At 33.6% G+C, this 24,773-nt stretch overlaps 3 protein-coding genes across 5 annotated transcripts; 2 read left to right on the forward strand and 1 right to left on the reverse strand.

Annotated features, from left to right (window-relative positions):
• Positions 1–5,422: 5,422 nt before the first annotated feature.
• On the forward strand, positions 5,423–13,652 carry LOC130797416 (KH domain-containing protein HEN4-like). Of its 3 annotated transcripts, XR_009038860.1 has the most exons (8): positions 5,429–6,175; positions 7,303–7,734; positions 7,812–8,084; positions 10,776–11,045; positions 11,372–11,451; positions 11,765–11,876; positions 12,722–12,889; positions 13,302–13,440. XR_009038860.1 is itself a non-coding variant. In XM_057659979.1 (7 exons), the coding sequence occupies exons 1-7, from the start codon at positions 5,606–5,608 to the stop codon at positions 13,437–13,439; spliced, it is 1,875 nt and encodes a 624-aa protein (XP_057515962.1). In that variant the 5' UTR covers positions 5,423–5,605; the 3' UTR covers positions 13,440–13,652. The 3 variants fall into 3 exon arrangements, 2 of the variants coding, with proteins under 2 accessions (XP_057515962.1, XP_057515972.1); XM_057659979.1 differs by lacking the exon at positions 12,722–12,889 and having other exon boundaries at positions 5,423–6,175; positions 13,302–13,652; XM_057659989.1 differs by lacking the exons at positions 12,722–12,889; positions 13,302–13,440 and adding an exon at positions 12,091–12,712.
• A 185-nt stretch (positions 13,653–13,837) lies between these two features.
• Positions 13,838–15,083, reverse strand: LOC130797431 (costars family protein-like). The gene is made up of 2 exons (XM_057660004.1): positions 14,893–15,083; positions 13,838–14,201 (listed from the first exon to the last, which is right to left on the reverse strand). The coding sequence occupies exons 1-2, from the start codon at positions 14,971–14,973 to the stop codon at positions 14,004–14,006; spliced, it is 279 nt and encodes a 92-aa protein (XP_057515987.1). The 5' UTR covers positions 14,974–15,083; the 3' UTR covers positions 13,838–14,003.
• Positions 15,084–16,860: 1,777 nt separating this feature from the next.
• On the forward strand, positions 16,861–24,730 carry LOC130797444 (GATA transcription factor 19-like). The gene is made up of 10 exons (XM_057660026.1): positions 16,861–17,429; positions 18,583–18,669; positions 19,000–19,133; positions 21,195–21,296; positions 21,448–21,562; positions 21,648–21,704; positions 21,776–21,844; positions 22,410–22,478; positions 23,925–24,002; positions 24,324–24,730. The coding sequence occupies exons 1-10, from the start codon at positions 17,100–17,102 to the stop codon at positions 24,408–24,410; spliced, it is 1,128 nt and encodes a 375-aa protein (XP_057516009.1). The 5' UTR covers positions 16,861–17,099; the 3' UTR covers positions 24,411–24,730.
• Positions 24,731–24,773: the final 43 nt, after the last annotated feature.

Consider the following 24,773-nt stretch of genomic DNA (forward strand, 5'->3'; position numbering starts at 1 on the left):
CATCACTTTAAGTTTGAGAACCTTGAATTTTTGGTATTCTTGTAGAAAATAATTTCCACACTTTCTAGAAGGCTTTGGAATGATGACGAAACTTGCTAGTTTAAGCTAAGATGACATCATGCGTGATGTAATATTTTGCTTGTAGACAAGGATTTTTTTTTTTTTTTTTAACACGGGTGGTTACCACTAAAATTAAGTTTTTGTGAAAATTTATAATCATAAAAAGTTATTTTCCCTGCTATTAGTTTTGAAATGAGATTAAATTGTTTGGTTGGCATTGTGAAATGAGATTAAATTGTTTGATTGTAATGATTAAAGGGAACATGTTTATTGTTTAAATTGTAAACTTAAAAGTTTTGTGCTTTTTATTTAAGGAATGGTAGATAATCTCTGGATTATAAGGGCAGAAAAATTTATTTTGCCAATATTTGGAAGGGGTGAGAATCAATTTCTTATCATACAGATGTAATAATAAATTTTCAATTGTTATATTAATCCTTAATTCTTGACTTCTTGTAAACTTAATATTTATATAATTTAACCAAATTCAATTGGAAAAATTACCGTGAATAATACAATATTTTATCAATTTCCCTACAATAATAGCAACTATTAATTAACCATGAATAATACCAAATTAGAAGATATTTTCCTAAAATAATACCAACTTTAGTTTATTAATTAATTTACTATGAAACTTGATATTTATTAAGATATTTTCTAAAATAACATCTCTTACAGTTGGTATTATTCATGATTAATTAAAAATTGATATTATTATAGGAAAATAAGTAAAAAATTATATTATTCCTTCTAATTTTTCTAATCCAATTGTAATTACTAACTTTCAGGAGACTTAAAATTACTATGAAACTTATGCCTAAATAACTCCAAGTGACTAAAGTTCAAGATTCAAATATTAATGACGTAGCAAATTCATTTCGGTTTCAAATTCATTCTCTAATGTTGCTCACACATAACATTATTCATTCGGATTATCGGGTTAATTTTTATTAGATGTTTTGGATTGATTTAAAATATAAAAATTTGTGTCAATATTAATGTTTATATAATTGTTTATCTATTTTTTATGTCTAATCAAATTGAATTCGATTACAAAGTTAAATAAATGTTAAATCATCAAATCTATTTTGTATATCTCTAACTTGCCTAGAAGGATCTAAAAAAGTACATTAAACTACTTTTTAAAAAAAAGGGCAATACCAAAAAGAAGGAATACTATTGCACTTTATAACTGATGATCATAACAAAAGCAAAATTATTATTATTATTATTATTATTATTATTATATTATTATTATTATTATTATTATTATTATTATATTATTATTATTATTATTATTATTATTATTATTATTGTCTATTTTTTAATTATATTATTAATATCTATTTAATTGCAAGTAGGTTAAATTATTTAATTAAAACAATACTACAAAACTTAAACTTTGTACCTTCAATAACCAATAGGGGGCGAAGCTACGTAAGGGTCCGGGGAGGCTCTGGACTTTAATCCAAATACCTGGCCCATTGTATTTTAATGGTTCTAACTAATTTATATCAAGACTGATTAAATATCACAAATTCAAATAAAATTTCTTTTTTATGAATAATTTTTTTTATCTTATGTAACCTATCGTTCTTTCTTCTTTACTTTATAATAATCTTAGTTGTTAATTCGTTCATCTGAAATAATACCAACTCCATTTCAGTTCATATACTCCCCAAACACCATAATTTTGTATCTTTTAAGCATAAAAGGTTAATCTTTCTCATTTCCTTGATGTCATTAACTATAAATATCTCCCTGCCTAAGCTATTAATATATATGATCCCAACCTTAACATAGTACCTCAATTTTCCTGAACTTTGTGTGTTCAAAACCTTTGTACCCTTGCTTATTTGACACTACACTTCGACAATGTGATGCGTCATTTTTGGGCGACAACATAACAACTTTTAGATACATTTCATTACAACCAGTTCTAGAAAGTATATTGCGTCACTAAATAGAGGATGCTAGATAGTTAACGTTCGGTTCATGATTACACCCAATTCTAAAAAATATATTGCGTCACTAGTATAACTAGATTTTACTGAACTCGTTATCACAAATTTGTCGTCTCACCCTCACCATTTACCCTCTTGACCTCCTCCTTTATTGATTTTGGAATTAATAATGAGCGACGAACATTGACAAGCGAAGCTCAAGACATTCGTGATGGAGAAATCCAATTAGTGTTAAATGGTGTCACTAATCACTACGAAAATATGTAAAATCTCTTAAGGGGTAAAGGGGTTCACCTTTGCCTTTACCTTTACCTCTTAAGGGGTGCAAGACTTGTTCGTATTTTGTATAGATGTGGTATTAATCAATAATCAATACTTCATATACAATATGGTGCATATTGTATACATGTTGTATATTGTTCCTGTATTGGATTTGTAGAACAATTAATTGTAAAACTTAAGTTCTTGATTAGTGTTTGATCAAAAAACCTAATTGCTGGTAGAGGTCTTGTTCTTAATGCTTTGCCAAGTTATGCAGAATGATCGCCCAAGAAGTTGACTGTTCCTACAAAAAGCAATGAGGGGATAGCGGGGCCCGAAATATTTTTCCGGCGACCTACTCCGACGCCCAAGTCAGTAACAGTATAAGACAAGTTTGCCTAATAGGTCCTTCCAAGAGCACTGTGGCTGCAAGGTGAATTACTACTTAGATTTTGTTTAGACGTGAGATCTTTTTAATATCTGACTAATGTTCTTTTGAAGATTGATCGGAATAATTGTAATTATTCTTAGAGTTGTAAACTTGTAATTATGCTATTAAATTGTTCTTCTGAAAATCAAAGTAAGTCATTGAAATTCAGTTATAATAACTCCTTAGCAATAAATTACTTTGAGTTCTTTTTATGTTTTTTCTCTTAATGATGGAGAATTCAAGTTACCTCATTTATGTGCTCTTTGATCCGTATTTATAGCTCATGATTGTGTTGTAAAACATTCTTCATTCTATTGTATCTTATTCTTTGTTTTTCCTTTGGACGTGTGTCCTGCTTCCTTATAATGTCTTTTCATAGTTGACAGGTATCTCCCAACTATTCGTGAGCTTCTAATGCATTAATATTACTATATACATATAATGTCCTTTTTAACCTTCCTAGATGAACGTTGCCAAATGACTATCTAACCTAAATAATTCTTCTCAAATTGATATTAATCTAGCTTTTCTGAATAATCTTTTATCATAATTATTAATGTTTAATCTTTTACGCACACAGATATATTAATCTAAAAGGACTTATGGTGGTATTTTGGATGGTGATGGGTTGGAAGGTACATATTTTGGGACAAAACTTTGGGAGAAATTTGAAATTAATTTGCTATTTGTATGGATCATTGGAGCTCTATATATGTGGAAGGTATTAGCCATTAGATCCAGAAGAATTGCAGATATTTACTTTTATGCAATATCAATAATTGACATAAGTATTAAGAAATTATTAGAAATCACTAAATTATGTGAGTATAATTATATATGAGCGAAAGTAAAAGAAAAATGTATTTATAAGAATTAAACAAAGTAGCATAGATACTACCTAAAATAAAAATTTATAAAGTTAAGTAACTGAGTAAAATAAAATGCGTGATTCTCCTAGGAACAAAAAGTAATAATTTGGGAAGCTTTGAGCAAAAAGTTCAATTTAAGATGCTAATGTATTTTACTTGCCCCTTAACCGTTTTTGACTCGCAAGTTGCAACATATCTCTTATTCCTTTCGTACACTCACTCACCCATTGCTCAATTAATTGATATTTATAACATTTCAACTCTTATTGTTAAAATAAGTGCCAATAATCTTAATGATGATGTTAACTTTAAACATATAATCGAACATACTTTGTCTTGTAGTCGGATATGGGTGATTTAAGGTTTGGAACGGTTTATAAGAGTTGCTTGATCAAAGCAACAAAGAAAGAAGCGGACTGTGAGTGGCTCGACCAACCGCTCAATCGAGTAAAGTCTAGCTCGACTGGTCGAGCGGTGTTAGCTCGGTCGAGCAAGGTGTCCAAAACAGGTCAGTAGCTTCACTGGAAGCTTGCTCGACCAAGCGAGGTAGTGGCTCGATCGAGCGGAAGTCCAACAGACTACATTGGATCCTGTTTTTGGTCAGAATTTGTAATGACTATGCAATAATGTGGTGCATTACTCTATTGTTTATTGTAATGTTTATTGTCATAGTTAATTATGGTGTTAATTGGGATATTACATGTGAGTTTATGGTGATTTATGAGGGAATATTAAGAATGATGAATATCTTGCCTATAAATAGGATTCATCACTCATAATAACATTCACCACAAAAACACACATATTGTTGAGAGGGTTATTGCATTGTTAGAAACTTGAGAGTGTTCTTACTTTGCTTTAGTATTTGTGGTCTTGAGAGATTGTTCTCAAGATAAGGGAGGTTTATTATACTTGTAATTATTGAATTCATTATAATAAACTATATTTGAGGGGTAGGTATTCAAGATACCTAATAAACACTTGTGTTCATCTTTTGCATTATATTTTTCATTTGTTTTTTATTGTTGAACCTCTTTGAGACTTTCGTTTTCACTTATTTAATATCATCCACACAATTTAAATGGTTCTACCAATTCATAGTTCTAATGAACTAAACAATTATTGTAATTAGAAGTGTTTAATGGCACAGAGCGAGGCGGGTGGGTCAATTTCATAGCCGGTCGGGTCAGTCATGGAAAATAATTATCAGGGCAGGGTTAGTTAAAAGTCCATTTTACCCGACACGACCAATCCATTAATATATTATAAAGAATATTTTCTTAAAAAAAGAATCAATGAATGCTTTTCATACTCTGACATTCTTGTAGTATCTTTTGCAATGAGAACCAGGTAAGTTGTAAGATGTTCTTTTATGCAGACTACGCACGCATCATCATTAGTGTTTGGCTATTGTATTAACTCCACCTGTTAAAAGCCCGTTCGAATCTCTTGAGAAATTGTCTCTTTGAGAGATGTATGTTAAGTCCAGCTCATTAAAAATTAATTTATACTTATCGTATTTTTAATGTCTACTTATATTAAAATTAATGTCTACTTACTGTATTCTTAATGTGTATTTTTAATATTTTAAATGTCCACTAATATTATTTTTAATGCCTACCTACAATATTTTAAAAATATATAATAAATCGATCCAATTAAAAATAATCTCTCAAAAATTTGTGTTCTTTATAAAAATCTGGTTTTTCTTGATCCTCTAAATATGGTTCGGATCACGAGTTTTTAATGGTGCCCGCTGCCCGGCTGCCCGCCCTTGTAAACACCTCTGTTGCAATTTATTAATTACCGAGGGAGTAAATCCTAATAACACAACCCTGAGATAACTAACCAGGCAACCATTACAAAATACTGAATAGTAAAGTCAACACGAGTCAACCTTAACACTCGCTTACCCTTAATTCTCGCTTCCCAGTTCCTTCCCCATTAATGGAAGGCGGAAGGTAGTAAGTACAGTAAGTAAACCCGCCTTTCTCTCTCCTCCTGTCTAACTCCCTCTCATGTCTGACACTTCTCCACTTATCTCTCCACCACCTTCTTCAAACGGCGCCAAGCCTCAGCCGCCATTACAAATCCCATCCGGTCACGCCGCCATTAAAATTTTAACCCATTCTCCCCGTATCGGCGCCTTCATAGGTAAATCTGGATCATCTATTAAAAACCTTCAACATGAAACCGGGTCGAGAATTCGGGTCGAAAACCCACTTACCCAGACTGATTCTGACGCCCGGATTATTGTCATTGTTGCTCCAACTTCTCCCTTTAAGAAGATCCAACTCCGTAAAAAGAGTTCTAGTGAAGTTGAGTTTGAGGGTGTGATTGAGATTGAGGCTTCGGCGGCTGAAGAAACGGCGGTTAGAGTGTTTGAGAAGGTTCTAGAAGTTTCTGGAGAAGGAACGAGTGCGGCGACAGTGTGTAGAGTATTGGTTGGGGATAGGGAAGCTGGGAAAGTGATTGGAAAAGGTGGGAAAACTATTGAAAAATTGAGAAGGAATAATGGGGCTAAAATTAGGGTTTTGTCTGGTGATCAATTGCCTTCTGGTGTTTCTTCCCCCGATGAAGTTATTGAGGTAACAACTTTTTTGGTATCCACTATCCAGTTATGAAGTTAATAAGATTCAATCTTTATGTGCATAATTGAACACTATTCAATCATTATGCATTTGTTGAGCAGGATTCAATCTTTATGTGCATATGTTGAACAAAATTTGATCTTTATGTGCATTTGCTGAGCAAGATAATCTTTATTTTTTTGAGTATTTGTAATTTAGCTGTAAATAAATGGGTATTCATTTGCTATATGAAACCTGTTCTAGAAGCATTTTACACATTTCCTCATCTACTAATAGCTAGAGATTCTTTTGACAAAATCATGTGGCAATTGGTGCTACTCGGTCAATGCTCATTTGGTTGCAAATAAGATTTGATGTTTGTGTGCGCGCAGTCCTCTGTGCCCTTTCCTTGGGGGGTACGGGTATGGTATGTCCGCTCCCACCCCGACCTGTGTGGGATACATGACTATGATTATTGCTTGGAAATCTAAGTAATATTGTATAATGTATTTGTTTGGTTCTAGAGATGTTGAATATGTTTTCGACATGTTTCAGTTTTGTATCGTCAGTAATGTTCTTGTATGTCTTTACATTAGAATGGATCTTTTATCTCCTTTCCCCTATATTACTTCAATTGAAAATGACAATGTGTTTGGTATTGGGGATTGATAGAATGCAACTCAACACGTGCAGTTCATTAGTTGTATATTAATACGAAAATAATAACGTGTCTACTGTATGGGTATATCATTCATCAAATTTTATGCTTTTACTTACAAATGTATTATATTAAAGAGATAAAACATATTATTGAATACATCTTAAACTATGTTCATTTCTAAAGCAACAATTTAAGTGGGGTGGAGCATAGTGTTAAAATGCGGTAACCGTCGATATCATGGTAGCGGAATGGTGATGTGGTAACGAGAGTGATGCTGTTATTGTAACGCCTAAATGTCGGTCAAACCATAAAATATCCCTTGAAAAGCTTTACAACGTGGCCGATGCAATTGTTTTTACACTATGGGGTGGGGGGAGTATTGTCCTATTCCTGTTATACACTTCTATTACAATTCCCTCCACTGAACTTCTGATGTTGTGAATAATGTGGATGTGGTATTGATTTTCGCTTTTTTTTTGTCTAGATTGAGGGGGAGGCATCATCTGTTAAAAAAGCTCTAATTGGTGTTTGTCGCCACCTGGTAGAAGGCCAACAAACAGAAAATTCAAGTACCAAAGGGAGCAAACATTTGGAATCCACTTCACAGCCAATGGTATCTGGCTTTCATTTTGAACCCCCTCGTTCCCGGACACCACTATTGGAGGCAACTACCTCTTCTGGTCCTCCTACGATGGGAAGATCGTTGTTGATTGAGGCTGATAAACTTCCAGCTACAAACACTAAGTTGCAAGAAGTTGTTTTTAAAATTCTTTGTTCAAATGCTAGAGTTGGTGGCGTGATTGGAAGGGGTGGGTCCATTGTCAAAGCACTTGAAGAAGAGTCTGGGGCTAGTATAAATTTTGGGCCATCTGTTGCTAATTGTGATGAGCGGTTGATCACTATTTCTGCAAAGGAGGTCTGTTGATTTGTTTTAGTGATCAAAATTTGTATTTACCTTTGCATGTCCTAATTTGCTTGTATAAATTTTTATAGGATGTAAATTCAAGATATTCCCCTGCACAACGAGCGGTTTTTCTAGTTTTTTCTAGGTCTGTTGAGGCTGCTATAGAGAAGGGTTTGGAAGGCTTAAACAAAGGTTCCTTAGTCTCAGCACGACTTTTAGTCCCATCAACTCAAGTTGGCTGTTTGTTGGGTAAAGGCGGGGTTATAATTTCTGAGATGAGAAAGGCAACTGGAGCTGGCATCCATATTCGTAAGGGTGACCAGGTGCCAATTTGTGCTACAAAAGATGATGAAATCGTTCAGGTAATGTTCTTATATATATATATATATATATATATATATATATATATATATTTATTCCCTTCATTTGTTTGTATTTTCATTTAGATACTTTTTCATCAAAGTAGAAGTTCAAGGGCCAAATTTTCTTTGTGACATAAATAAAAAAGTAATTTATTGAAGTATGAATTGGTCCAATTGATTTAGCATGTCTCCTTTGGTTATTTTATTTTCATTTTGTAGTTGGGGCCATCATGCAAAAATCATCATGTTAATTTTAAGGTCTTGGCTCCTTGACCTTAACTTGACCCTTTGCAATCTGGAGTTCATCTAACAATGAATTCTCATTTATAATTTATAGCATGAGCCTCTTATCACTTGCTGACTTTTTACTATTCCATGGCATGCAAGCTATTTGCTAATAGTTCATTCGTAAGACAAGTCTTGGGTGAACTAAGATTTTGGCCTTGTAACGAAGCTCTTTGCGGTCGATGTTAAAGAAAGGGTGCTAGTAAATAGAAGACAAGAGTTTTTGAAGATTTTTTTAGTATATTGCTTTACAAAGGTTTTACGTGGCTTTTCTTAAGTGGTTTGTACAAATGACTCCCAAGGGATATATATATATAGGCTTTATGACTAATTCTGTTTTGCAATGTTACTGTGCCTGCGACCTCGACATAATTGCATTTAATTAATCAAGCTCATAGAATATACTTTGTGACAAACTTGGAACTTTTTGCTGCTTTCCATCTCTTTTAATGATGGTTATTTACTGGTATTGGACTAGTGGTAGTATTATGACATACATTTTGAGTATATTTAAGAATACCGGAAATTTTTTTTTTCTAGGATTGGGTAAATAAAGGTTTTGGCATTGCTGCTGATGTTGTAGGTAAAATTCTAGTATAAAGTATGAACATCATGAAACTATTTGTGTTCTACCCGAAGACATGTTCCAAATGCTGGATCAACTTATCATGATGATTTTGATATAGGAAACTGCCAAAGTTTGTCAAAGTGATTGCGGCAGATTGGAGGACTGTCTTCTGTTCAAAGTAGTGCGGCTGGAAGCACTGAAAAGATGTGTTGATAGGTCTCCATTTTATTGGCTTCTGGGAGTATTAAATAAGTATGAGTTTTGTTTTACGTGCTGATAGGTCTCCATTATATTGGCTCCTCCTTAATACTTCACTAAAGAGAAGGAAATCTATTGTTCTTGCACCAAGGTTCCATGTTCCTAGCTGTGCTTTTGTTGCAATATGGGTGGATATGGCTTAGGCCATTGCCTAAGATGTATCCATTGACGTTCATATGTGCTTGTTTGATTCTCATGCTCATTGAAGGGATTAAAAATGATAAGAAAAATGGGTTTTCAAGAGAGCTAGCACTAGGTATAAATGAACGTAGAAGAAGTTTATATTTGGACATTCACTGGAGATTAATTGTTGGTTCTTGCGACTGCTTGTTTGATTCTTTAATTGGGATGTGGGAATGTCTGCGATTCTCAACTCTATCTGAATTGAATGATATTATGTTGTAATTAGGACAAGCATTTATTTATGTATTTAACCAAGATCTAAAGCTTCAATCACTTCACTGATATCAAGTTCACTTGGATGAAAGAAATTGAGGGAAAGGATTGGAGGTAGATTATCTTTTAGATATTGGAGATATTTGGAAGAAAATTTCATCACCCTTCCATTTCCTCCCCGTCCTTCCCTTTCCCTTCCTTTCTTTTTCTTCATCTCTAGGTGGTTGTCTTGTTATGTTTTAATTCCTTATACATTTAGCCAAAACTCTACATAGAAGCTCCTTACGTAAAGCTTTTGGGACCAATAAAGATGGAATCAAGTATATGAATAATCTTTTTCTCTTTTGGGATTGATAAATGCTTATGGAGTGACGGTAGCATTCAACTTCAGAAGTCATAATGTTAAGGAAAAGGAGACATAGGATTTTCTTTTCAGATGGCAATATTTGCTGCTTAAAATTTCACCCCTAGTTATATTTGTAGCCATGGCAATTTTCCCATCTTGCATCCCTCCTTGTCACTCACTGTTTGTGGATTAGCTTTATTACATCACGGTTTTCTTGCATTTTGACTACATTGTAGTTATCACTTAATAGATATAGAAAGATTATTGGCTTCCGCCTTTTATACCTATATACTCCCTCCTATTCACCTTAAAAGTCTCATTTGATTTTTTACGAATTTTAAGGAGAGTCAAAAGTGGGACCCTAAGGGTAGGAAAGAGAGTGGGTATTATGGGTTTTTAATGTAAGGGAGGAAAATTAGTATGGGTAATGGAGGATATAATTGCAAATAGGATAAAGCTACTAAGGGCATAAAAGTCAAAAACTTATACCAAAATAGAAATGGGACAATTAAGGTGACTTGACCATAAAAGGAAATGGGACACATAAGCTGAATAGGAGGGAGTATTGTTTTATGCACTATAAATTGATGTATTATCTTTTGGGTATTTTATTTATAAATTCATTTTGCATCTTTATCTACTCTTTGTATCCAGTGTTGTCTTCATAGTGGTGATCAGTCTATTGACATCCATACTGGTTATTCTTTGTTGTAAGATGATTTCTATATTTCATTTTGTTCATCAATATTGTTATTCTTGATTTCAGTAGATAGCTGGTACTCTCTTGAATCCGAAGCAATGATCTGACTATTTCTGTCGGTGCTTTTTTAAATGACAGATCTCAGGGCAGCTTGTAAATACTCAAGATGCCTTGTATCGTGTAACTAGCAAGCTTCGAGATAATATTTTTACTAATAAAGCAATGAACAATCATGGAACGGGGACTGGTAAATTTGTATTGAATACTAGTCTTCATGGAAGAGCTAGAGATGGAACACCCATTGGGTCGCACCAATTTTCTAAGACATCTCAGTTTTTGGACGGGAATGCTACTTCAAGGCACAGTTTTGATCCTATGTTGCATCCCCATGCAGCACATTCTCCTTCCGTAGGTCCTTGGAGATCCGAGTTGATGAGATCATTTTATTGTACCATAGTGCAAAAATGTGGTAACAAACGCGATCACAGTTTCAACATAACAATGCGCCAAAAGTTACCATAACGCCAAATATCAGCTGAAAGCATGAGATTACCCATGAAATATCCCAAAAATCGCAATTTTTTTGCACCTTTACAATGCTGGAAATCTTATCTTTTTTAGAAAAAAAAAAAACCTTGTGATGCGATGTGCCCTTGTTTTTGCACTATGTTTCTTACTCTCTCACATTCAAATGTACTGTTTATCTCATCATTAATGTAATGTCATGCATGCAGACTGCAGTATTAAATCCAAGGAGTTTCGTGACTCCTGTCCGAGCTGTAGCTTCTGCTAATGGCAGAGTAGAACATGGCAGGTTAGTATTCTCTTGCTGCAAACTGCTTTTTTGGACTTCGAATGTTTAGTTTGGCCTTAATTTATATTCCGGATTAGTTTCTTACTGGACAATACATTTTAATGGAATTGAAGGTTGGTTGATGCATATAAGAGCAACCTGACTCTTGATTTGTTCATTTTGTAGACAATGTCATTTATAGGCTATCTTGTGATTCCGTTAGATCTCTTTATACCAAACAATCAATAATATTACTTGCACATACTTATCTATCTTTGTGCATTCCTTTTCTATTACGTGATTTTAATTTTTTAATATACTCAAATGTTAACAGGAATCACAGACCAGCAGCTATAACTAATACGACGATGGATATTTCAATTCCGGAAAGTGCTGTTAGTTCTGTTTATGGCGAGAATGGAAGAAATCTAGCTCGTATACGACAGGTATAGCACCAACACGTCAACAGCTTATTTCTGTTGTTTTTAGGTTTTCAGCATCTTATAGAGCTGTGAGTTAATTTTCTCCCTCTACCACTGAGGCACTGGCCATGTAATGTCCAATTTCTGGATGCTATGACCTTCCTTAAAAAAAAAAGGCTCGAGTAGAGGTTGGCTTGACAAGTTGAGAATACTTTCTTCTTTCTTTGTGTTTGTGTAGGTTTAAACATTATCAGACTTTGAGAAAGATCAGTACTGAGGGGGTGTTTGGTATATGAAGTGCAATGGAAGGGGAATAGGAACATGAAAGATAGAAAAATGGAAACAATAAGCTTTACTTTTAATACTTGTTTGGTTTATGTAATTCCAATGGAATTAATTACTTTCTTAATTGAAGACAATGAGGAGGAAAAGTACAACACTCACTGCTCAACTTTTGAATTTCATCGCTTCTTCTTTCCAATTAATTTTCTTTGTCCTCTCACCATTTCTAGAGTTTTCCTTCATATTCTCTCATAAAATTCTATAATCTCAAAAATTTGTTCATCCAACCAAACTGAAATATTGCACCAAAATTTATTTAACAAGAATTTCTACACCTTCCATTTTATCCATTCTCATCAACAAGATCTATGCAAGAGGTTGAATTATTGGTCTGACATTGTTTAGGTTTATTGGGGCTTCAATTTTTTGAATTTTTGGTTGTAAATTACTATAGCGTTTCACGAACTGATTTAGTGGATGGTTGATTGTGGTAGTTGATTAGTGGTTCTTGTTGTAGTTTTGAGAACAATGAGATGTATGTCTTGTGGTGGTTGTTCTGACATGAGTTTGATGACCAATGGTGGCAGGCGTTGCTTGTTTAGAGTATGGCCGCCTGTGATGGTGGTGGGATACTGTTTTGGTGATGACCAAATTGCAATGGCCTTGGAGGTGTTGCTCAAAAATGCGAGGGACTTGGCAGTCCTTGCTAGGGTTAGGACTTGGGACTACTATATTTCGGCCATGATTGAAGGAAGGTGAATGAGCAAATATTGTCTGTTACCAATGATATCTTTCCGGTAACATTTCAGGGGTAACCCATACCCTTAGGTAAAGGATTCAGTTAAGAAAATATCATACCGAACACATTGCAATGGAAACGCTTAACCGATACCTTTTCTAAGTCCAGATCAATGGATGCCAAACATGCTTTAAGTGTAAGTGTGTAAAGTAGGAGAAACCCGCACTTAATCACATTGGAGTAGACTCTTGTCGGCAATTGAAAACGCCATATGGTTGCGAGAGTAGATTATTTTGAGTAGGTTTTTAAGATTCATTTTTCTTGGATACTTTTATTGCTTAGGCATCTCATAAATACGTTCTTTTTCTGTATTTCCTTCTGGTTTACCACGACATTCGTTCTAACTTGGTGATTTTGGGGAGTTTCAGATATCTGGTGCAAATGTTATTGTGCGTGAAGCTATTCCCAGAACAACAGTGAGGACTGTCGTTATATCCGGTACACCTGAGCAGACACAGATAGCCCAAAGCCTGCTTCATGCATTCACCCTCACTGGTTCATCCTGAATGAATTATTCCATTTGTTTTCGTTTAACTTAGTCGACATCCACTGTAGCTAATGTAGAGCAATTGCAAAGGATTGTACATTTTCTGTATTTAGTTTCTCTCTTTTTGCCGACTACTGTAAACATAGGTTTTGCAACTTGAACCCGACCATTGGTCTTGTTTGTCGAATACAAGCTCACCCCTCGTTTTTATACTCAGAAAACTTTTTCATCATCTCCTGTTTTTGTACTAATCCGAACCATGTAACATGATTTCCGACTCATTCGCTTTGTAAATTCGCGATTCGTTCTCCAAAATAGCCCAACGATCATAATTCGTTTTTTCCGATTCATTATTCGCCTTGTTTCCCGACACTGGCACACCATGTAGTATCCTTGGATAGTAGGATTGCAGTGATGTTTCAGACAAATCTCAAGTGTTTACATACACATCAATGTGATTTTCATTATAACATCCAGAAATTAAGGGCTGGTATCTCTTGCACAAGCAAAAATACACTACATGAAAATAAGAGAAATCGTACAAAAGATCAAAAGAAAGCGACTCTAAACAAGTCGAAATTTATCAGCTCTTCTCGGCATCATTAGAAGGATTTGCTGCAGGAGGTTTCATATTAATCACTACATTATCATGGACACCTTGTAGAAGAAGCTCTCCATCGTACGTCAAAATTTTCCTCTTCTTTGCGGCTCTTAGGGTTCCAACGAGAGCTTCAAATATGTTTGCACATCGATCATCGTTGAAAAGGACACCAAATGTGACCTATAATATAAATAAGATTAATTTGTCGAAAAATAGTGAATTTATAAAACAAAAGCAAACAAGGTAGAAGGAATTGTTATCGTTGTAATAAAGAATCTGGTATTATCATTCGTCGAAAATATAGTGGATTAAGTATTATTGTAATCGAGTTGTACCCTTAAAGCTAAAGGACATGTTTTATCAGAGTTTTTTTTAGCCTACACGAACTTTTCAGGATTAAGGCTCTGACGTTGACACTGTGATCGAACTTTTCAACTAATGCCAGAATCGACACAAAAGTTTAGACATGAGTATTATCTCCAGAATTTACCTTCACTATATTCCAGTTCTTATCATTTAAATGTTCACATTATCAACTTTAAACTAATCAATACAAACATGAAAGCAAACCAGATCAATTAGTCCTTCAAAGCTGAAATCTTAAGAAAACTTTACAGATCTAGGGGAATCTAGTCTCCGGCCTCCCCACGCCACGACTCGTGTAATTTGATTTAAATTCCTATCATTAAATACAGAATTGTGTAACATATAACGCAGAACAATAATGGCCGCCCTTGTTCAACACATCCAATGGCTAATAATAGAATTAGATTAAGAAAAAAATGAAAATGCAATATAGAAAAATGGGAAGTAAGTTTGAAATTGGATTAGATTAAGAAAAAAGAATGAAGGGATGATTGAGATTTGTAACCTTATAAGATCCATCTTGTTGGATTTGACCAAGACGTTTGATTTCCTCTTGAAGCTTTCCAACTTCTTCTTCAACATTCATGGCTGATAAATGATGATCCTTTTTGCTGCCCAGTAAGTTTATCAATTTTCACTATTTTTTGGGTTATGGTCTCCGCCAAAATGTGATTGACAAGGAACCGACATGCTCCACGCTCTTATTCAAAAATCAAGATATTATGTTTGGTAAAAATTTGAAATGAATAGTCAAATTTAGATTAAAAAAGTAAAAAAAATAAATTTGGAGTAAATTTATTTCAAAAATTAAGCGCCTTTTCAATCCGATGTTAAGATTTGGTTGTGTTCTCATTTAACAACAGCGGGCCGTTTGTAAGCAAGAGTTAAAAATGTCAGATAAAGAATCGTCCGATGTTAGTAACAACGGCCGATTTTTTGGCTAATAACGGGCTGTATGCGAACGAAATTCCCTCTAGTTTCTTCCCCAATTCATAAGGCCCGCTCTTACTAATAACGGTCCATTACTTAGCTGAGTCAAATGAAGTCAACTAAACAATAGGCCCCTGTTAATAAGAGCGGCCAATTGCTGAGCGCACTTCCTTTGACTCAGCTAAGTAATGGGTCGCTGTTAATAAGTGCGTACAACTTCCAAACCTTAACATTAGGCTGAAAGCGCTTATTTTTTGATATAAGTTTACCTAAAGCTTAGTGTTTGATTTTTTTTTTTTTATGTAAAATTGCTTATTAACTTCAAATTTTCTTATTTGGTCAAGCATATTTTTTTTTTTAAAACAAAAAAAAACAAAATATTTATTTCATTAATCGTAAAATCACAATTGTGATTAGTGGTTTCTTATTATTATTGCAAATTCTCAAATGAGACGGTTTTACGGTAAAATTATTTTTATTGAATTGATTCAATGTAAATTTGTCATTGTAAAGTGATTATTTATGACCTTAACGATCACTTACAATTTTTAAAATATTATATTTTTATAGTCTTAAAGTGATCACTTAATTATATGAACTCGTCTCATAATGAGACAGTCTCATACAATAATTTTTGAAAACTAAAACCGAACCAAACTACAATAAAAAATCATTTACCAAACACCTAATTATATTCTTATCAATGAACCCCGCGGATCCTTGAAAAAATTAATTTTCAACATCGCCTTTTTATCGTATATTATCATAATATCAATTTATATAATATTTAGTATTTCATATAGAATAATTAAAATAACGCATTAGATTACGTGTAAACTAAAATAAAGCAAGTGTAATGAAACCGATAAACTATAGAATTATCCCTTCATGAAGTTGAACATTCACAGGAATTTGAAAATAAAATCTTTTAGATAGTGAATATATTATTTGATTGAATAACAATTTTGATGAAGGCAAAGTAGAGATCATACACATTAACAAATTTTTTTTTTAAATTAGTGGGAAAATATTAAGACATAACTATAAAAAATATTTTAATAAAGTTAGTTGTAACTTGTAAGTTGTAACTATGCATCATGATGAATACAAAAATGTTAAAATAAGTTTAATAACAAAATATGTGAAGACCATAAATATTATTCCCTCCTATTTATCTTAAGTGTCTCTATTTATTTTATGCACTCTATCTAATACACTTATTTAATTCTTAATATATCGAGTTATGTATAATTAAAAATTATAAAAAGTTGATATTAATCATCTTTACATCAAAACGAATCAAATAAGATCCCACATGACTATGTTTTAAGAGTGAAAATGCAATTTAAGAGTGATAAATAAATAGTGTCGGAGTATTAAAATATAAAAATAAAAATAAATAAAATTAATTTTGTACAATAAAAAAAATTTATAAAAACAACAAATAAAAAAAATTTAAGATGACAAATGGAAAAACTTCAACGAAAGAAGGGGTATAAGCTTATAACCTAAGTTTTGGAGCATATAAAATATCTTAATGTGTTGTCTCTTCAGAAACTGGAATATGGTCTATTGGTCTTATCTAAGCCGACTTTTTAGTTCTGCATACAAAATCTAATTCCCCATTTAATCTATCCATTTTTGGTACTGTCTTCTTTTTTTCGTTATCCTCTTTTCATCTTCTTCTAAATTCTGAATCCAAAACTCTCAATTTTTTTCCATCAGAAATTTAGGGTTTTACAGCCAAAACCCTGAACATTAACTTCTGAATGTTCGCAAATTATGGAGCAATCAACAGCAAAACATTTAGAAACGCATAATCAAATTGCAATTATGGAGGAAGATGACGATACCTTTGACGCCGAGGAATTCAGTAATGGCGACGAGGACGAAGAAGAATTAGAACTAGTAGATGAAGAAGAAGAGCATGTTAGCATCGCTATTCCTGGAAATACTATGAAAATGAAGAATACTAGTACTAATTCTGGTTCTGCTGATAGAATATTTGATGCTTCGTCTTCCCTTTCCTCTTTAAGGAGGAGAAGAACTAGTGAACTTACTATCGCTTTTGAAGGCAATGTTTATGTGTTTCCTTCTGTTACGCCTGATAAGGTTATTTACTTCTCCTTTTTTTTTAAACTTTTGTTGGTTGAAACTTGAATGTTTGATTTTTCTGTTTTGTTTTGATTTGAATGCATACTCTCTAGCAGTTTTTGTGTTTTCATTATTTGTGTTTATCAATTTGTTATAAACTTTTTACAATCAAAGTTAAATAGTGATTGATTATTGGATCATATGCAATATAATAACAATCCACTACCCAATGCGTTTAAGCAAAACTCAACATATAAAGTAATATAGAATAGAAAATCAAAATACTAGAACAAAGAGAAAGAACCCAACAAGTTGGGGTAGAGAAAATCCCAAGATGACTATAAAACCCCACTTAAAAAATTGGAAGACAATCCTAATCAAACTCTAAACAATTGGAGTCACTCACAATGAATTTTGAAAACCCCCAAGTTTTCTCTCACTAAACCTTGATTTTGTGGTTCTCTCTCACGCTAGATTAATCTTCCCACTTGATTTTGTGAATAATGGGGTTTGTTTTATTTAGTATCCTATACTGTTACATGCTTTGTTAGAAGTTCCTTCTAATTTCTAAAGATTTGATTTTTGAAATGGGATTTTAGAATTAGTATTCCGAGTTTGAAGTTGGCTCGTCTGATAGATTTGTTTATACTACAACTTACCTTTCATATGTCGTTAAACCTCTTGGTATGTTCAAATAGAGGGGGTGGGTACTGAGTGGTGGGTGTTTGATGAATGAAATTTGTAGAAATAAACTCTGCTTTGTTATAGTACAATATTAGCATTTAGCATAATGGGCTTTTAAATGCTTTTCATGTCGGTATCAAATAAGGATAGATTAACCTTTGATCACGGATCTTTGGGCTTAAGTGTTTGCAAAACAATTCATGTTTATAGTTGCAGCATACCTCAGTTAGTCCTTGACTCTCTAGATGTCACTGTGAGACTGGAGTTATTTCAACTTAAGAAGTAGGCATTTTATTTGCAACTATAATTTATTGTGGTGATAATCTTGTGGGAAGATATTCTAGTGATGAACTTATTAGAAAGAAATCACTCTGTACTTCTCTTCGATTACTAGGTTCTTGTTTTCTTTGCTCCTTTTGAGTTTGTTTTGCTTCTTATGGATGCTGTCATATGATTATTGCATTGTGTTGTATTGTGGCTTTGATAGGTGCAAGCTGTTTTATTACTCTTGGGAGGGCAGGACATGTCAACTAAAGTACCTACATCAGAGTTCCTACAACAGCAGCATAATAAGGTATAATTTTGAAGGTTCTGAATCCCTGATGTTATTTTATACTTATCAAACTCCCCCATCTGTTTTTTGCTCAATTTTAATGCATATGTTCGAAGATCAGTATGTATCAACGCATTTCATAAAAAATTATAGAAAAGTATATAATAACATTCTATACACCGAGACGAATGTAACAAGATTGCACGTGAATATATTTTAACTTGTAGATACCCATGAAAAATAATGTATAAGTTTCTCTCTCCTTAAGTAGAATATTTCTTGTGGAAACATTAAATGAGAATGGAGGAAATATATTTTGTTCGGAGGTTACATTTTTGCAAAACGATACAGGCACTAGGTGATCCGTCATGTGGCCAAAAGATATCGCATAGAATCGCATCTTTGGTTAGATTTCGAGAAAAGAAGAAAGAAAGATGCTTTGATAAGAAAATTCGTTACACATGCCGGAAAGAGGTTGCTCAAAGGTAATCTTACCGTTCTTTTTGACATATCATTAACTTTTGTCTTATTGCACTTTGAGAACAGAAAATATGTTTGTTCAATTCTTTTGGTTTATTGCATTCTTGGTGAAACTATAGAACGCAAATCTTTCTCCTTTTTGAGCATCTTGTAATATTGTAGGCATTAGTGTATTTCTTCTTACAGAGATGAACAGTGAACACTACTTTGGTAAGTGTAGCTAGATCGAAGTCAAAGTAAATTTTTGAAGGTCATCGGTCATTGTGCTCATTGAAATGTGTTAGAATAATTGGATAGTGAAATGTTTGGCCATCAAATTTCTTAAAATGAAATCTTATTTCTTTTGTTGTTTCTTGTGTTCAATGTTTTTAGAATATTAGAATTGTCTACTAGCGTCACCACATCATCTTCCATCAACTGACAAAACCATATAAGTTGTATATCAGTATATGGCTTTTGCACTATCTTTTCCATTCAAACTCCAATTTCTATAAGGATATTCTCACTATTTTATGTAGGTGACTTATTTTCTGAGCTCCCCTTTTCTCATGGGATGCCGAGGCACTAAAAAGTTTGAAGGAAAAAGTCAAAACTTTTCAAATATTATAGGTTAGTTTGCCATGTCTTGACCTTGAAAAAACATTTTTTTTGTTGGGCACTAGCTTCCTCCAAACACAATTGTAGTTGGTAATTTCAATTGTATTTTGGGGTTCATAGTCGTCTATTTTTTCTTGATCAATAATAGAGGATCATCAAATTAGAAAACTCATGAGGAGGGTAGTGCAAAATATTTGAAAGAGGCTCTATGGGAAAATTTGCTTGACTGTAGTATCGAGGTTGTTAAAATTGGGATTTTACCTTGAATCGGAAGCAATTTTGAAAATTGATTCGTAAAATAGACCGATTCTACCAATTTTGTAGATTGAAGTAGTTTTGAAGTTTGTATTTAATTTCAAGACATTTTTTTATGTAAAAGAAACCAACGAAACATTACTTGAAAATGGTGGACGAAACCAAACTAAACCAAGTAGAAATACTATGAGCAAAATCAATTATAAACCAATTACAATGAAATTAATCAATTAAAATGCAAATCAATCATAATCCAATTACAATGAAATAAATCATAGACATACTGATTTAAGAACGAATCAACTAAAAATGGTACCAGATTATTGAATCAATTCCGTACAGATTTAATAAACAGTTATTGGATGATATTGAAATGAAATAAATCAACTAAAAAGCACAATATAAAAACTGAGTAATTAAAATGGTGGAAGGAAACGTTACATGAAAATGGCAGACGAAGAAAATTGTTGATAAAGTCGATTATTCTTCGACTGTTGTTCGACTGAATCAAAATGGCGATGACAATGGCGGATGAAGAAGAAGGGTTGAATGAAGATCTAGCCTAGGGTTTTTTTGATAAAAATAGGGGGAAAAGGTGAGGAAAGCTGCAGGAAACTTTTAGGGAAAAAGGTTTTTGAGAGTTGCTGTAGGTTTTTAAGTGAAGCACGTGTAATATTATGGATTTTGCTAGAATCGGTATAATGCTAAAATCGCCCGATTTCAAAGATGTTAACCGATTCCATCGATTTTGCTAGCGATTTTATAGGATTCCGATTTTGCTAACGATTCAATTCGGTTAGTGTGCCTATAAGATTTTACGATCTAGATTGCGATTTCAATAACATTGTGTAATATTGTTCACGCATTGACATAGTTCATTAAGGAAGTGGGAGGTCTAACTTCCTAGAGCATTGTAGTTTATGAGCACACATTGTGATGGTATGTTGGACTGGTGATTCACTACGAGAGTATTTCTAATGATTCTGTTGTTTATCGTTAATGAGTTCAACTTTGATTTTTTTTTTTGCCAATTAAGCTTGGTGTTGGTGCTGGTTGAAGATAATAAAGCCATAAAGGGTAATAAATTTGCAGCTTTTCTAACCCGCTCCCCCAAATATAAAATGAGAAATTAAAGCCTTGATAGAGTATACTTTGTGATTGAAATTCATTGCTCTGATAAAATATGTATAAAACTGTTAATAATGTCTGATCAGGATGCAACGCAAAAATGGACAATTTGTATCCTTGAAGGACCGATACAAACAGGCTGCTGCTAACTGGGATCACAATGATGGTACACCACCTCCAGAATGTGTGTAAGTTTTAAGGAACTTGGTTTCTTCTTATAAATTTGTTGGAGAGCAGGGGGTAATCTATTTTTGACGAGGGTAAATATATGAAACCTCATATCTGAACAATTCCAGTTTTATAATTGACAGTTGTAATGTGGATTGCTTTTTTAAACAGTCCTCGCAGTTGTCAGCATTGCGGAATCAGTGAGAAGTCTACACCAGCTATGCGTCGAGGTCCATCTGGTCCAAGGACTCTTTGTAATGCCTGTGGGCTTATGTGGGCAAACAAGGTGGATTTAAATGCACAATCATTCTGTTTATGCCTATTATATTCAGGGAAATTAAGAGCTTGAGGCATATGTGTGTGTTGTTCAGGGAACCCTCAGAGATCTTTCAAAACCCTTGAGGATTGTACCTTTTCGGGTTGATCTGGTATGTAAAATTGAATTGGTATAATTTCATGTGTTTTTTAGTTATGAGACACACTATTGTTGCTATTTCAGGACACTCCAAGTAATCGAAAGCCTGTGGCCATGGAACCTGATAATTCTTACATAAATCAAGATATGCAGGTAATATTTTTTTAGTTCAAATGTTATGGATTCCCTCTTATGTGTATACAAATTCCAGAACTAAGTTGGTAATGAGAGGATTCTTGACCAAAGCACAAAAATTAAGCTTTTTGGGGTTTTAACGAGCCTTGTTTAATGAACTGGTTGTACATTGGCGGTTTTGATGAAGTCTTTGGTAAATCTATTGTCCAAGTCCTAATATGTAAAATGCCCAGTTTTTCATTATGGATGAAAAGCACTTTAGCCCGTTAAAAAGAATTTACGAAACATGTATTGTTTGATTTCTTTTATATTATATGAACTTCTGGTCCTACTCAAGAATCTTAAAATTGTGTTGTTTCACATCTATGTAACATGGTGGAGAGGGGCATCCTGAAGTGCCTGTGAGCCAATAAGTTCTACTATCTTTAGTTTGTTTTATAATGGAAACAAGGTTCTCTTGTTAACCTTTTAGTTCTGTTTCTCCTTATTTTGTTTGGAGGAAGGAGCTATTTCTGCAAATTAATTGTTGGAAAGTCTAACGTCATGAAGATACTCATTGTTCACTTTTATCATTTAACTGCAGAGAAGTTCAGAGGAGGGAAAGATTTTAGCTTCTGTATCAGGAAAAACCTCAACTAGGGAGAATGAGCAGGTACAATTGTAATGTAGTATGAATTCCAGGACTTCTGGATTAGGTATTCAAATTATCTATGAATGTGCTATTTTGAAAAAATAGTTTTTTCCTAAATTATGAGGCTGTAGGCTTTTGTGAGTAAAAAGCAGAAAACTGTAGTCATTGCTGTCACAGTGATGGTCATTCACTCGATCGTGTTTCGATGCGGCAACTTCTTACTGTTACAAATTTACAATGCGTCATTGCATATTGTGATTTTAATTGACAATAAAAGAAGGCCCACTTTGATGTAATTTGAGCTTTTGAGAATCTAGTTTTGATATTTATGCTTATATGATTTGGACCTTATTACCTTGTGTAATATAATATTAATAATTTCTATACATTCTATGGATTTATAACAAATATAGTAGCTATTATAGCAATTTAAAGTCCATGCTAGATTTTATGATGTGGATTTTACACATAACTTACTGGAACATTTAGCGAATGGCGTGCTCAAGATTCTTTACAGAATGTTTCCTAGGCTATACCTTCTGTCCCCTCTTCATTTAACCCCGATGGTATCTTTTTACTCTTGGGATGGAATGAGTAGAGTTTCATTGTGATCCCTCTTTCTTCGTCATGCCCCCCTCGGAAGAGATGTAGATTCTATAGCACGTTTGTTATCAATTCTTCACTGTGTTTAACCTTCTTCTCGTCCTTGTGAAAGAATTTGGATTCTTGATCCTGCTAAGGGTTTCTCATATACCACTTTCTCTCACAATTAGTGTGTCCATCACAAAATCATTATCCTTTGTTGGCAAGCCGATTTTATTTGAAAGGCTAAATCGCCTTTTAAGGTTAGGACGTTGGCTTGGCTTGTGGCTCTGGTCAAACTAAACACAATGGAAAATATGCAAACTCATGTTCCCTATTTGGCTCTTAACCCTAATTACTGTATCATGTGCCATAAAAGTCAGGAGTTCAATGATCATTTATTTCTTCACCTTGATTATGCAAGAGGATTACCTTTGGCTTTGTCGCCCCAACCAAGTATAAGTCACTTCTGTGTATGTCCTTGTTGAAAGTAAAGTTTTTGTTTCAAATTACTTGTTGGTTCTTTGGCTGTCAAATTTGAACCGGTATGAGTGAAGTGTCTAAACTATGATGGTATGTTTGGATGGAAGGAATTGGAGGTAAAAAAAGGGATGAGATTTTCTTCATTTTACAGCAAAATGGGAAGTGAGAAAAAAATGAAGGGATGATATTTTCTTCATTTGGATAGCAAAGTGGGTGGAGAGGGAAATAAGGGGATGAAAAATTTTCTATTGGGATAGGAAACGGGGAGCGGAGAGAAATAGGAAGAACTCCATTTTTTGTACAAAACAAATACTCCTGACAATTAAATGATTTGAAAGTAAAATGCAACGCTCTTTTCTTTACAATATTCTTGCTATTGTTTGACGTCTTTTTGTTGCACAGGATTTGTTGGAGAATGATGCTATCACAAATGATTCTACAGTCTCCTTGCGAAATATATCTGTCAATACTGCTGAACAGGTAGTTGACTGATAATTTACAGAAATTTTTGTGTTTATTTACGAGGAAATACTGGCGTATAATATATCGGGAAAAGATATGATATACTGAAGAAGTACGTCAGATAATACCATTATTAATTCTTTTGCCCTAAAATCTATCAGTTCCCTATTTGACCTATTAGCGAGGAGAGAATATTCGATAACCTTGCTTCATTAAATTTCTGCTTATGCTAGGCTGAAGCTTTTTCCATTCTTCCTGGCACGTAATTGGAACTGTTCACTGTGCATTTTCTTAGGCATCAAGCCATCAATAGTCACTGAAGTTTTGTCTATTTTGTAGGAGGCTCTAGAGGAAGTTAACAATGGTTCTGGACCAGAATTTGAGATTCCTTCAGGCTTTGAGGAGGCAGTGGGAGCTTTTTACTAGTTAGCTTTAGCGATTGGGAAGGGATGCAAAACATTTTTCATTTTGTTTGCGATAGCGAGAGCTGCACAAGCAGTTGGCAAATGTATATTATTAGTGATTATTAACACCTCAACAACTTACAGGTTCAGGATGCAAATTTTCCAGTGATGTTGCTTTACCTGTAAATTTATTATGTTTTTTTGTAAGAGGGGAGTAACTGCCCCTAGCTATAATCGTAAGATTGTAAAGGCTATATCCTGTATGTTTTATTTTCCGTGTATATTACATTGACTTAACTTCTCACGTTTTATGTGATCGACATGATCAGGATTCAGGTGGTACTTCTTTGTGTTTGGGCTTAATACTACTCCATATAGACAGACA

Source organism: Amaranthus tricolor, chromosome 1, assembly GCF_026212465.1.
Source record: "Amaranthus tricolor cultivar Red isolate AtriRed21 chromosome 1, ASM2621246v1, whole genome shotgun sequence".
NCBI classification, from domain to species: domain Eukaryota; kingdom Viridiplantae; phylum Streptophyta; class Magnoliopsida; order Caryophyllales; family Amaranthaceae; genus Amaranthus; species Amaranthus tricolor.